This window comes from Chelonia mydas, chromosome 27, assembly GCF_015237465.2.
Source record: "Chelonia mydas isolate rCheMyd1 chromosome 27, rCheMyd1.pri.v2, whole genome shotgun sequence".
Classification (NCBI taxonomy): Eukaryota; Metazoa; Chordata; order Testudines; family Cheloniidae; genus Chelonia; species Chelonia mydas.
The window spans coordinates 10,220,825-10,235,983 of NC_057860.1; the positions used below are offsets into that span (position 1 = coordinate 10,220,825).

Sequence of the window (15,159 nt, forward strand, 5' to 3'; positions counted from 1 at the left end):
TTCCAAAGGGGTGTGCACCTCCATTCAAAAATGTTTAGGGGTCTGCCAGTGAGAAAAGGTTGAAAACCACTGGGGTGGATGCCTCAATAATAGGATTTGCACCTGCAGTTGTATCTATGTTGTCATTCCAAATGAAATTGGGAGCCCCATTGTGCTAGGTTAGGCTGGAAAATGGTGTTCCCCCTCCCCCCACCCAGGTGGAAAATTTCAGCTTGTTGGTTTAAAAATTTTTTTTTAGCTGAAAGCAGACATTTTTCTTAAAAAATATACATATATAATTCGTGTTGGAAACCAGTTTTCCATTTTAAAAATGGAAACTTTTGGCCAGTGCTGGGTGCCGTACAAGTGTGTTCTAAGAGACCTTTCTTGCCCTGAAGCACTTAGTCTAAATAGATGAAACAGGCCAAAATTGGGAGAAAGCAAGGATTGTAAGCCCCAGATGCGGGACTGAGGTGCAGAGAGACGTGCCCAAGGTTATAAAGAAGGTCCCAGCTAGGAACCGAGTCCAGATCACCAGAATCCCAATCCAGTGCCTCAACTACAAACCCAGTCTTCGTCCCTCTGGAAAAGCCGGGTGGAAAATTATGTTGATAAAGAGAATTTGGGCAAAGCATTGCTTAAAAAATAGGATCCATTGTGTTCCATAAGAGGATTCAGTAAGTAACTGTGTGGAAAGTCTTTTCAGGCCACTAATCTTCTAGAGTAAATACTTATTTAGATTAAATGTGTAACATTTTCTCTGTTATCAACCCTATTTATTTTGACTCAGCTCCGCACTGCTTTACGGGTCACTGAATGTTCACTGGGTTCATGCATGAGGTATGTATAGTGGGGGCATGCGCGCAGCATCTTTCATTAACTAACTGGCGCTCTACAAAGGCTTCCCATGTTAGATTTATGAACTAGTTTTCTATGTAAAGCCTCAAACCTATTGAAGTGAATTGGCGCGGGGTTGGACGGGAGACGGAACTTTGTGTTTCCCTAACCGCTGCTCCCTGGTATCGCATACTTGGTCCATGTAGTTATGACAAGTGCAAGTAGCAAATCATTAAAGCAGCAAAAACACTATCTGTATTGTAAAGAAAAAGATCCCCTTTGAAGCCAAAGAGGGAGTGTTCCTGAATTAATGGAGTGCACAGTGATTTTACTAAGTTTTATTTATATATTTAAAAAAATACCCTCTTTGCCTTCATGCCAGAAGGTTCGAGTGCAGTTGGAAGCAGGGTTCAGACACAGAAACCTAGCCTAGATTTATGATGTGTTTGAAAACTCAAGGAAAAAAGTACCACACTGACAATATTTATAACTTTTTGTTAAAATATCTATTCTATCGCCATGCCTGGAATTCCTCTCCTTTGTAAACACAAGTGCCGGCTACAAACCTTGAAATGTCATAACATGGAGAGACTTAAAAAAAACCAAAAAACCTGTGTTAGAACATTTTGTAAAGTCCAGGGTGTGTGTATGTGTTAATTAATGAAAAATAAAACATACACAAGGGCATATGTTCTTTAACATTTAAAAAAAAAAAAAAAAAAGCAAGCTTTAAGATCAACATTTCTGACAGCTCCTTTTGTCAGCTACATGGCTTTGCTTCCTGCAAGTTTGAGTGTGTGTTTTTTTTTGGGGGGGGGCCCTGTCTGTGTGCATTACACTTTGTGCAAATTAATCTGTGTAAAGACAATACGCTGTAAATATTTTTGCAGTAAGATCCCTCCTGTTGGTATCCTTTCAAACACTGATCTGCCACGTAGCTTTACACTCTCTCTCTATATAAATGCATGTGTATAAATACTGCATGATCTGAACCATACGTTACCACGCATACATTTTAAAAGCAGGCAACTACCTGTAGAAGAAAATAGACTGATGTGCTCGGAAAGGTTTCATATACAAGGGACCTCTTTTAATCAGGCATGCCTATGTTTAACCGGCCCTTCTGTGTGGTGCAGTTAAGCTGGCATAAGGTATTGCCAACCTCAAGTGTTCAAAAATCACATACCAGGCCCCAACAAAATCATGAGACTTTAAAAAAAAAAAAAATATATATATATATATATATATATAGGGTTTTATTTGACTTTTGTGTTTTTGAGCATGGGGTGCCCCCAGGTTTCTCCGTAACCATGAGAGCTAGAAGCTCTCTGTTGTCTTCTGTTTTTTAATGAAAACTCAATTTCTACTGCAATCACTTGATACCAGAAGCTGGGCCTCAAAGAACACCCCCAAAGATGGCAAGGCCGAGGAGTTTGATGGTGGGCCTCTCAAAAGCGCTCCGTCTTGGCCTAATTCTGCTATTGGGTGAAGTCCTAGGGTATATTTAGCTGTATGTGAGCTAGTTTAGCTTGCGTACCAGAGCAGTGAAGTCATGGTAAGGCAGGCTTCAGTGTGAGCTGTACAAATCTGTCTGGAGCCTTGGGTAATCACTCGGGTGGCTAGCCCGGGCTGCCGTGGCTTCACTGCTCCAGTACCCGAGCTGTCTTGATTAAAGCTAGTTTGGGTGTTTTCTACACAAGCTGCAACGCACTCCGTGATGGTAGCGTAGACCTACTCAGTGATACAGCTCCCATCGACTGTAGTGGGAACAAAACGAGGCCAATGAGGAGGGTTTTAAAAAAATCGCAACCCTCGTCTTTATGTCCTAACCAGGGTCCAAATCCCACCTAAGCTTTGCATCTGAATTTAGCACGTGAGTCCAAAGTGCTTCATTGACCACTCACTGGTGGCTGGTAGTCCAACTGCCGTGGAAAGGACTAGATTGTAGGCTGTTTGGGGCAGGGACCCAATGGTGGGAGCTCAACACCCAATCGCCACCCCCCCATCAGCTCCTCCCCCTCCCTCCAGTGCCTCCTGCCTCCCAGTGGGCCCTGCCAATCAGCACCTCCCCCCCAACACCTCCTGCCTGCTGTGGATCAGCTGTTTAGCAGTGTGCAGGAGGTGCTGGGGGGGAAGGGGGAGGAGTGAGGGCGGGGTGGGGGTGGGAAGAGGAGGGGTGGGGGTGGAGCAGTGGTGGAGCACCCCCTGGGAAAGGACAAAGTCGGCGCCTCTGGCCGGAACTGTCTATTTTGTTGTTGCTCTCTGGTTTGTACAGCACCAGGCAGAACGGGATCCTGCTCTATGCCTGGCTCTCCTGGCGCTACTGCAGGTCAAATCACAATGTCCAGTAGAGTTTGATGATAGTTTCCGCCCCATGTCTGTGTGATTCCTCTTTCTACGTATAGCCGGGCTTTTGGCTTTTTTTTTTTTTTAATCCTCTCCATGTAGGAGATGGGGAAGGATTCATGACTGCTTAAAGCGCAGGGGATACACTGGGAAACGGAAGACTTAAAAATGTCCATAAAAATGCTAAATATACAGCAGTTTGGGGAATCGCAGTAAGTTCAATATGAACAAATCCTTTGGCTTTCACGGATCTATTCACGCCGGCCACTCAAATTGTTAGGGGAAGCTCTAAATTACCTGGCATGCAGCTTCAGAGGGACAGAGAGCCTTTTCAAATGAGCCCTCGGTGCGTCTTCTGAACCTGTGTGTGTAATAGGAAGGCACTGCTGCTTTCCCTTTATAAAGAAATATCAAGGGTGACTGCAGTATGCGTAGACGAATATGTGGCCCAAGCACTATAGTGTGCTCTTGTTGAATAGGAGAGCACTGAAGAAATTGCCCCGCTGGGGGTGAAGACCACATAGATCATCACCTGAGCCTTTACCTACTACTTCCGATGAAGTGAGCTGTAGCTCACGAAAGCTCATGCTCAAATAAATTGGTTAGTCTCTAAGGTGCCACAAGTCCTCCTTTTCTTTTTACCTACTACTATGTAAAAGCTGATGGAGTGAGAGTGCTTAGGACTTTGAAAGGGAACAACAAGGCTCTGAGCTAGTTCTTAACAAATTTCAGAGCTCTGCCTCCAGAAGACGGAGGAATTGTGTAACGTTGAGTCCCTGCCCCATGGAAGGTGAGAGGTTTTTCGCAGGAGTATCTATGAATTAGGAGTAGGAAAACCAGGGCCCTTTATTCCCATAACCCTTGTGGCCCGTTTAGGAGTGGGCCAAGATGCAGAGTTTAAATCCTGAGTCCCAACGTTTCCCAAGCTTCCGGGTGCTCAGATCTAGAGTTTTGGGTTTGACCCACTTCTAGCTCAGGCCAACTTGAAATTCTCAAAGGGACTGGGCATGTGTGCTCTGCTTCCAGGGGGAGATGTTTTTGTCTGGTCTCTCCCATGACCCCTGTTGCTTTCTGTTTCTAGCCCATCCTGTTGAAGGCTAAGTTTGGTTCTACTCTGAAAAGTGACTATGGAATAGTTTGTATTACTGTAGTACCTACAGATGACCTCACGCTAGGTGCTGTATGTATCCATAGTATGACACCTTATGTAACAAAGCCAATCCCGATGTGTGTTCAGTCATACTTATCACTTTATTAAGGGATAGGTTGGTTTTGATTCCTGGAAGCCTTGCCAAGCCAACACCGTATGGGGGAGCAAACTGGATTCTCTTCCTTATGCGTTATCATCAGAATTGTTTACTAAGTTCTGACTGGAGAGCCGGTTAATGCCTGAGCAAACCCTTTTAAGCCAAGAAGGCGTCTGCTAAGGGCAAAACACTGACAACGGGGGCATTGCATGGATGTAACTCAAGACATATGTTGGCCTGCAGAACCGTTGTTACTAAAGATGATGCAGAAGAAGGAAACAATGGAAATTTGTGACAGTAAACCTGGAATCCCCTCCCAAAATCCCATTTTCACCCCCTTTCCCGTAGAACCCTCTTCCAAAAGACAAACCAAGCCAGCGTCCATAGACGAGCTGCTTGTTGATGAGGTGTGGGAAGCCGTATGGGACCTGTTGACGGGTCAAGTCTGTCTCTAGTTTTGTGCTGGCTCTCAGAAGTGTCCCTCTCCAGAGGGATCCTTTTCATGCGCTGTCGGAATCACTGGCCTTCTACCCTTTCCAATCGGGGGAATCCAAATCCTCGAGTATGCGGGCATTCTGGGTAGCCATGCAGGGGCTAGTACTGATTTGACTGGGCTCTTCTGTGAAGGTGGGGGCGAGTGCTGAATGCCAAATAGATCATAGGCAGGTGGTGGGGAGTCAGTGAGCTAGAGAGGGAAGGAAAAACAGATGTAAGCAAGGTCTCATGAGCTGAACCTGAAAAGTGCGGTTTGGTTCAAGGGAAGTGAACACGATCTGTGTACTGGGTCAGGAGTCAGGAGATTTGAGTTCTCTACCCGACTCTCCCGCTGCCTCAGGATACCTCTACACTGCAATAAAAGACCCGTGGCTGGCCCGGGATCAGGTGACTTGAGCTGCAGGCCTACGAAGTTGCAATGTAGATGTTCGGGCTTGGGCTGAAGCCTAGGCTCTGGGACCCTTCTCTCCTCCCCCTCCATCCCCCCCCCCCCCCGCCTTTGCGGGGCCTCTGGGCTGCAGTGCAAACCCAAACATCTACACTGCAATTTGATAGCCCTGCAACTCAAGGCTTGGTGCCGGCTTTTTTTATCGCAGTGTAGACATACCCTCTCCGTCTGACCTTGAGCAAGTCCCCCTACCTCCTCGTGCCTCAGTCTCCCTTCTATAAAATGAGAATAATGCCTATTAAGGGTGTTGTGAGGCTTAATTTATTAGTGGATAGAAATACAAAATTATTAGAAGACCGTTTGAGCCATTTAGTTTGCCTCGAACTCTTTTTTTGCCCTTCATCGGTGTCCTTAATGTGTCATAAACTGAAGAATAAAATCCCTTGGTTTTACTTGTTTATATCCCATGGGAATCTTCTGCTTTGCAGGGTTTCACAGTCTCTTAGCAGGGCTGATGTGAGCTTCCCCTGTCGGGCAGCTGTTCTGTGGAACTGCTACCCACTTGAGAGGCAGGGTATGCACTGGCTTTAGGGGACGGCGTGAAAGGTTGCAAAACAGAAGAGCTCTGGGGAAGAAACTACGGGAATGGGAAGATTAGGAGGAAGGCAGAATTGGGGAAAGAAGAGGAGAGGGGAAACTGAGCCAGGAATTCAGCTGAGGAATGGAGTTGGAGGAGCAATCTGTGCTTGTGGAAAGATGAAGTATAGCTATTGAGGGTTAGTTTGTTTTTTTTATTATGATGCCCTGAGACTTTTGGCCATACGGGCCTTTTCCAGTTACAGAGCTGCCCTGGATGTTTAGTTAATTAGCTTGGCAAACAAAGGCTGCAGTTACAAATTTCTTGTCTTCTTTTTTTTTTTTTTTTTTGTATTGAAAATAAGAAATACCCCAAACAAACAAATATGGGAAGGTTGATTTGAGCATCCGTTAAGGTGACCAGATGTCCTGATTTTATAGGAACAGTCCTGATACTTTGTCTTATATAGGCGCCTATTACCCCCCACCCCCGTCCCGATTTTTCACACTTGCTGTCTGGTCACCCTCGATGCCTGCAGCAAGATTAAACTTCTTAATGCTATTACGTGCAGGGGCAGTAGGGGATGAGGTCTGGCCTATGCTAAAAAGTTCAGCCAACCCAGCTTTGTCACTCAGACATGTGTGAAAAATCCACACCCCTGAGCACTGTTGTTAAACCAAGGTGGATTATCTACACTGATGGGAGAACCCTTCCTATCGGTGTAGGTAGTGTCTACACTGAAGTGCTTTAGCGGTGTGGTTTAGCCATGCCACTGTAGTATTTTAAGTGTACACAAGCCCTGAGGGAGATCATGTGGGAAACCGGAAAGAGAAGACCTGACAAATCAATAACTTCCAGGTTTTAGCGTTCGGTTTTATTTAGTCGTCAAGCGTGTGTCTTGGCCATGTGACAGAGAGGGAATTTTAACCCCCGCCTGTTCTGAGCCTTGTCATTGAATTTTTATTTTGCCCACGTTCCGCTCTTTCAGATGGCAACACTAGAATAGCCTTTGATCCAGTAACTATCCAGACCCTCTGATTTGGATGTGTTGGCAGATAACAGAGGTGGATTTTGTGTCCCATATGCAGGGCTGGGATTTCCTCCTCGGAGGGCTACAGTTTGCTTTATGAAGTGTGCCCAATCGCTGTTTGACTTTAAAAGAAAGCAACAAACTTCCTGGCATTCATAATCAGGCTCTGAAGGGGTTAAAATCTTGTCCACTGTCTTCCACCCCCCCTCCCCTCCGCCCCCCTTATTGGTTCCTTTTTTGCTACCTAAGATGATGCTGCACGCTGCAGCTCACCCTACTGGCCATACATGACCATTGCAGCACGGAAGAACCCAGTCTATAAGAGAACTTTTTTTTAATTGGCTAGCACTTAAGTCTGCAAATCAGTCATGGAAGAGTTGCCTCTTGCCTCATGAATATTCAACAGGGCTGCCCTCCAGTTACAGAATTCCCAGGCATCGTAGCAATGAACATTCTGGAAAATAATAAGTCCGAAGTTTGTGTTTTTTCCACTTTCTGGATGTTTTAAACGTTCATGGCATTTTAGTAGCCCATTAATTTGCTTTTACTACATGTGATTAGCAACCTGGGTACCGGCTGAACAGAATTAGTCTTGGATTGAATATGCTTCTGGCCCGCCAAATCCTGTGTGAGGGATGTCTTGAGTTGCATTTGACTTTAATACAGGAAGGCGCTACTGTCCAGTCAGTAGGGTGAGATATATGGGTTCTAGTCGGCCGCTGGCTCAACTGCGTTGCCCTGAGTAAGTTATTTAACGGTCTGCCTCATCTTCTCCGCTATCTGGGAAATGAGAATATTTATGAAGCTGGATGAAGTGTTTTGAGATTGAGATCAGAAGTCCTAATTATTAGAATTTAATTAAATCCTTAAATAGCTCTGTCATTGGTAGGGCCGGAGAAAAGAGGAGCATTTATAAGGGACCTACAGAGTAATCTACAATAGCCAAAGAAGCGGCAAGGGCCAAATTTGCAGGTAGATGTAACGTAACTTTCAATTTTTATGTCGCGCCCCTAGAAATGCCTGTGAATAGAGGTGTAAAACAGCATTGTGGATCTCAGCAATAAAAAAAACCCACACCAGACTTCCACTACTCACACGTTAATCAGAAGAGCTAACCACGCAAATCCAAAAGGGTATTTAGGAGCTGACGAAGCCTCTAAGATGTTGAGTGGGAAACATCGTACATTTTCTAGTATATAAGTGTGTTTAAAAAGGTATATAATTTATAATGGCAATGTCAGCTGAGCCTAAGCTTCAGCATTGCAAATGCAAAGCTATAATATATTGACGTGTGAATAACATTTACATATGTGGGTGCGTCTGTGCTGATGTATTTCCACGTGATACTCCATAATTTAGGGGAGTGATTGTAATAAGGGATATTAAGCCATAGTATTGATATTTCCACAGCTCTGCTCTGGGAAGTGCATTACTGCTAAATTAGTCCCTGAAAATCTGGAGATATTAACACTGTCGAGCATGAAAGGCAGATGGGATTTGGATCAGAGACCTTTATTTGTAGTGTGATCCTGAGGACTCATTAGTTTTAAAGCAGGAATTTTGTTTCCTACAGGCACTTGAATATTAACTGGAGTCAGGGATTTTTACTTCCTCTGGCGTGTGCTAGTCCATCATAAAAGCATAAACAGAATTTGGTTAGTGTTGATTTTCTTCTCTCCTAAAAAGACGCTTAATGAAACTCCAGGTACGCAGATAAAGACCTTCACTGAAGGGGAAACCAGCTTTAATCGGAACTCCCTTACCAATCTACTGTAGATCTGAATGCGTTTTTCACTGTGAAACCCTTTCACGCCTTTAGAAGATAAATCAGCCTGGTCCTCTTCCCGCACGTGCCAAAAGGCATCAGCTTGGCTTTTTATACCTCAGACAAGTATAGCTTTAAAAACTTCTCTCCCCGGTTCTGCTCTGCTTTTTCTTTCTCTTCACCTGGGCCCACACCAGCAAGGCCTTGAATCCCGAAGTCCGAACAGCAACACTCGGTGCTTTTGGTCTGTAGCTCTCAAAGCAGGGCAAGTCTTGCCCACGTTTTACAGATAGGGAAACTGAGCAACAGAGGCGCTTCCCCAGCAAGATGGAACAAAGCCGGGCTGAGGGCATAGGTCTCCTGGCTTCCAGTCCAGGGCCCTCTCATCCACTAGAGCACACAGTTTGCAGTGGGATGCCCGAATTGGTTGTGCTCCCGTGCAAGTAGAGGTTATACGTGGGACCCAGGAAAGCAAAGTACCAGGCGTACGCTGAAGTCTTATGCTTGTTTACTCTTTGGCTGGGGAGACAATAGCTTTGGTGCATTCCCCAATGAGGTGGCTAGCTAGACGCTTCCTGTAGGCCTCCATCCTGCTCCCAGGCAGCGATGACATGGTGGCTGCATGGCAGCATTTTAACAACACTGTGCTGGGCCCCTCCACGGTCCCTGCTCATTGTTGTTTCTATTCTGCACATGTTCACTCAGTACTTTCGGTCCCCGCGCCATGCGGGCTCAAGCCCCAGGGCATACGATCATGCATGTCTCTTTCAGGGCCTGTCCTAATACGACCAGTTAAAAACCTATCGACCTTCATTCACACTGAGCCCGGAGGGTCTGCCAGATACTGTGTCTCAGTAAATGCCAGGTCTAGGTGAGGGCCGCCTGCTGTCAAGTGGGGACTCGACATAATTGATAGCAACCCAAACTGACACATGCTTCTATCTGGGGCCTCCACAATTCGAGCTTGCCAGCACCGTTCGCTCTCCCGCCAGTGATGCTACAAGTTGCCGGAGAGAGGATCTTTCCCCACCGCGGTCTGCTTAGAATCAATATGCACAAAGAACGATCTCTCCATTAATCACCCATCACACCTTTGGGCCTCTCTTTGTGTTGCTGCAGAAGACACAGCAGCTGTGTAAAATGTAAGCCAGCTAATCGCTGGAGCAATTTGTTCCTTTTCTCCCCCCCCACCCTCCCAATAAGAATCGGAGGCAAGGTACAGTATTTAGTATATTCAGCGCAGCCAAATGCTGCACCATGGGACCTGCTGCAGGAAACGACAGCCCACAGTGTCCCTATTGTTCTTTCCCTCCGAGTCCGACTTACTTTGGTTCATGCTCCAAAGAGTGATAAGTTGGGGAATTTTACTGAGGGTTTGGGTAGAAAGATAGAGCAGCTCTGTGTCAGGTGCACGGTAATTATTTGCTGGGATTTCTGTGCTATTTGGTTTTTATTCCCTGTTTCTTCATTAAAGGCTAATGAGTTTTTTCTTCATTCAGGAACAATAGCTTGGCCCCTGACAAGTTGTTAGGTGTTGTTTTTTGTTTTGTTTTGTTTTTTTCCCCCCTGCTTGGACTCAACTAGCTGTTGCTGCTTCATAAACTCGACGGAGAAGTGAGTTAAAGTGCAAGAACTTTACTCTCCTAATGCAAATCCAAACAGAAAGAGGAAGTGGCTTACCCCCCACCCCCTCAAGGCAGTGATGTGTGTTTTGTCCTTTTGAATCTCAACACAAGATGTGAAAATATTCTCAAAAACAAACTAGGAGACATTAACGTGAAAGGCAAGCCTGGCTTTGCGTCTTTGTTGGCTGGTATTACGGTAACATCTAGCGATCCGGACCCCATTGGATCTGTCCAGCTATATATCCAACTAAGCCCATACAGATTTGTGACTAGGTAATTGTGCGGTACGGCCCTGTTTGCACATGCATGTGAAAATCTGGTGTATATTCCTGTTTGTGAACGTAACAAGGAACGATGTGTGTCTAGCAACACCCCCTCTGTATGATACCTCATAATACAACACACGTCTGTTAAACGTTATGCAAAAAACATGTCTTCCTGTGGCAGCCCCATAGCCTGATCTTGCAGCCCTTGTTCATGCAGGCAGTCCTTCCTTGTGCTGGTAGACCCCATCATTTATACGGGACTATCCCTGTGAGTAAGCATCAGGATTAAGCCCTTGTTTTTGCAAATGGCTTACTGCAGTGATGCATGGTACGTTCATTTCCAATGAACCTAGCTCACGCGGCTATGCTCCCTTTCGGTATTTGCAAACCGTAAACAGTTTGCTCGTTATCACCATGATGCTACACCTGTATCTCATTATAAGAGAACACCTGTTACCTTGGTGATTGTTTCAGCAGCCTTTTTTTTAAAAAAATAGAGTATTTCGGCTTGGTTGAAAGGAACCGTTCTTTTAACAGATCTGTGGGCTTAACCGTAGTGGCATATTCACTGTGTCTCTGCAGCGATGTGAATCACCGGCTTTGTTCCACTGCAGTGTTTAGGAAGATTTCTTGTTAGAATAAACTCTCAGTGGTTGTGCTCTGCCTGGAACTACGTGATGTTACTGCTCGGTAGCAATATTTAACCTGTTCTCTTTTAACGCTTGAGTATCGGTAGTGCCTTCTTATCCCAGGGTTTCAAAGCATGGTACTAAAATGGGCAAGCGCGGGGCAGCTGAATGATAAAGTGACTTGCACAAGGTCATTCAACCGGTGGCATGTTAGAAAGAGAATCCAATCTCCTGCCTCTAACCGATAGACCACACCACCTCTGTTTAGTGTCTGGCCAGTATTTGGTATATGAGAAAGGTAAATAAACAGTCTACCAGTTTGTGTTCTGAGTCCTGCAACCTCTGTCATGCAGTTTCTCCCTGGTAGAGTATTACGGTCTCTGAGCCAATAAACACTGCAAATCCTAAAAGCAGGACAGCATCCTTGTGCAGTTGTGGGGCGGTTTTTGGTCCCTGTTTTGAATTCGCTCGCCACTTTCTGAGCATTGAAAACACGCGGATGTAGGACTGACAGAAGGTATGTCAGGAAGTAGGAATGGCCAAAGATGTAGCAACTGTGTACTATTTTATAGCTCTTAATAGCAAATAGAAAAAGAGATGGGTTTGCCTAGATTTTTAAGGCGAGAAAGGACCCCTGTGATTGTCTAGTCTGACCTCCTGTATAACACAGGCCCTGAGTTAAATCCCAGTGTGAACTAGATCATATCTCTTAGAAAAACATCCCCTCTTGATTTAAAAGTTGCCAGTGATGAAGACAGCACCGTGACCCTTGGTAAAATGTTCCAGTGGTTAATTTACTGCACTGTTAAAAATTTACAGCTTATTTCCGGTCTGAATTTGTCTAGCTTCAACTTCCAGCCACTGCATCATCTTATGCCTTTGTCTGCTAGATTGAAAAGCCCGTTGTCAAATATTTGTTGATACTTAATGGACTGTGATCAAGTCACCCCTTAACATTCTCTGTGTTAAGCTAAATAGATTGAGCTTCTCAAGTCTAACACTGTATAACATTCTTAACACTCAAGTTTTCTAATCATTCTTGTGGCTCTTGCCTGAACCCTCTAGTGGCTTGAACAGAGGTCTGGGAGCCAGGAACTCCTGAGTTCTAATCCCACCAGTGATGCTGATCCTTCTGACATGGGGTCAAAGTTTCAAGAGTGCAATTTTTCAAGTGCCCAGCACCCACAATGGCAGCCAGGTGTTCCAAAGTGCTCAGCTCCCAGTGGGACACTCCTGGGTCAGATTTTCAAAAGAGCACAGAACCCAATAGGCTAAATTCTCTCTTGGGGGGAGGGGGGGATTTGGCCCCTTATTTTGGTGTTTGAAAGGGACCTGGGCACCCTTGAAGATCTGATTGTGAATGTTGGTGCTGAGTGCTTTGGAAAATTTTGACTTTAATTTCTCTGTGCCTCAGTTTTCCCATCTATGAACATGTGGGATGAGACCTGTGGGTGTTTGAGGATTATTGGAATACAAACTGCCATGTAAATGCTGAATATGATTTTATTTTTTTTCTTCAGCTGCTGATTTGTGCATGTGTGCACACCTCTCCTTCCCAAACCCCTCGATGCTGTTTCATCGCTTGGTTTAAAATCGCCGGGCACAAATCTCTCCGTAGTTTGCTGAGATAAATGTACATGGTCTTGTTTTTAACAATTTAGTGTTTTGAGTTCATATTAAAATCAGTTGAAAAACCCCTTCTCATTGTTTGGCGTGTGTTGAATGAATTGAGCAGCTGTCTTTTTGTCCTTTGTGTGTACGTGTACACACACACACACACACACACACACACACACACACACACACACACACACACACACACACACACACACTCTCTGTCTCTGTCTCTCTGTTTCCGTGACTCTTCAGCTTCTGTCTGTGGTTTTCAGCATCTTCCTTCTACAGAGGCCTGTTACAGCACCATCTATCTTACAGTTTTATACTGCCGCCCATCACCGTGGTATCTGAGAGCTCTCCATATAAAATCGCCATCAATAGCAAAGCCCCTAATGGACAGTCCGCTTAGAATCTAATATACAAGCACTCTGTTGCACCCACACACAAATATTTTGCTTCACTTCATTTGCATATGGTATTCTGCCAGTTCTGGTAGTAGATCTATAATGTGTTTAATTTTTTTTTCTCGCACCTCTTTTTTGAGATTCAAAGTCTTCTATATAAGCATTAAAGGTCTAAACGTCCCTGTGAAGTAGGTGCTATAATCCTCATCTGTAAACTGGGGAAATTAAAGCACTGAAGGGGAACATTTACTTTTCCAAATGTGGTGCAGTGAGGCCATAGCAGAGCTGGGGCTAGAAATCCGGTATTTTGACTCCCAGTCTTTAGCTACAAGACAGACCTTCCCTACCTACTGCTTCTACGTTCTGCAGGTACCAGAGTGATATGCATCCAATATGGATGCTTTTGGGGGCATGCATGCACCCAAACACAGTCCCCATAAATGTCGTCATGCATCAACCAGAGGATGTACCTCTTTGTTCCCACAGTCTGATCTGGCGTCTTCTGAAGTCCTTTGGAATTTGGCAGTGGCCAGAAGATAGTTGGGAGCAGCAGGGGATAATTTCCAGCATAGGCCATAGGAGCTGGGGTGAGGCTAGGAGTGTGTGTTGCTTTCTACTAAAATCAATCCACTTCTTCCCCTCTTCTCTTCCCTTTCCAGGAGGGGATCAGGCTGATGCTTACTTCGGACAGGACAGCTTTGATGACAACCAGAGCTGGAGCTTCGTCCCTTCCACTGTGTCAGATGCGTCACTTGCATCAGATTACCAGGATGACGGTAAGAGCGTCTCAATTTCCCGCAATCCTTTGTTGTGTAGTGTTTGGAGGGATAGCCTGAATCTGGTATATTTTCCACCCTCTTCCCTCTCTAACTTTATATGCTGTCATTGTTGATGGGTATTCTCTCTCTGTTGAGGACTAGCTGCTTTATCAACCAGGGTAAGTTGTACTGAATACATGTGGTACCTTCTAAAATGAAAGGGGCAAATCAACACACCAGTTGCATGAGTATAAACCAAACGGTTTCTGTTGTGCTCCAGATTTCAAGTGGCGAAGCAGAGCAGAACGTGACCCAGTGGCCTATGGATTTCAAAAGTTGGAGTGATTTTGGGTGCCTCATCTTTTTTTGGTTGCCCAATTTGAGACATCTTAACGGGCCCTGAGCTTCCGAAAGCGCTGAGCGCCTGCCTTCTGAAAATCAGGCCCCCTTGCGTGTCTCAGTTTGGGCATCCACACTCACTACTCATGTTTGAAAATCTTGGACACCCTCTTCAGGGAAATGCAGAGATGCTTCAGGCTGATCTTTTGCGGATGAGCTGTAATGCAGAGGCTGAGCACGCATTCATTTGAGACCCTACAGAAGCAGTGCTAGAGCATTACTCTTTGCACAGGAGCATCCCCCGTGTAAAAGTTTCAGTAACGCTTGTCTCCGCTTGCAAGTGGGCAGCTTAGCCGTGAGAAACACGTGACATGCCACTGAACTCAAAGCACTATACAGTGTAGCTCACTCTAGTCTAACTTCCGTGTCCGTAGACATCTCTGGTGTAATCTCACTGAAGGCTGATTGATTTTTGGTCTCCTGATACTCCACTTCCAGATCTTTCATTTCCTCCTCTTCCTTAAACTCCCTCATTTTTTCCCTCACTCTCTTAGGTTTCTCCTTCCTGCTTAATTTTCCAGGGCTTCATTCCCATCTGCCCACATACCTCCTGATTTTCCATTCCTGGCTCCTCCACCTTCCTGCGCATAATAAGATAATGGATCGTCTTTTATTTGGGGTGAGCTCATAAGCACGGATAACATCTGTGGCATTAGCCTCGTTGTGCAATGTGGGATGCTATGCATATCTACAGTTTCTACTGGCCTGGGCCATAAAATGAATGGGTTTGTTACATGGACTGGAGACCGGATTGGTTCAGTCGCTCACCAATAATTGTAGAGGATCACCATCATGAG

The 15,159-nt window shown here is 45.2% G+C and overlaps 1 protein-coding gene across 1 annotated transcript in view; it reads left to right on the forward strand.

Moving 5' to 3' along the window:
- The window catches only part of SKAP1 (src kinase associated phosphoprotein 1), a 229,009-nt gene that overhangs the window by 32,336 nt on the left and 181,514 nt on the right, over window positions 1-15,159 (forward strand). The window contains exon 4 of the mRNA XM_037887032.2: window positions 13,865-13,981. Coding sequence (XP_037742960.1) covers window positions 13,865-13,981 — 117 coding nt within the window. The remainder of the gene's footprint in view (window positions 1-13,864; window positions 13,982-15,159) is intronic.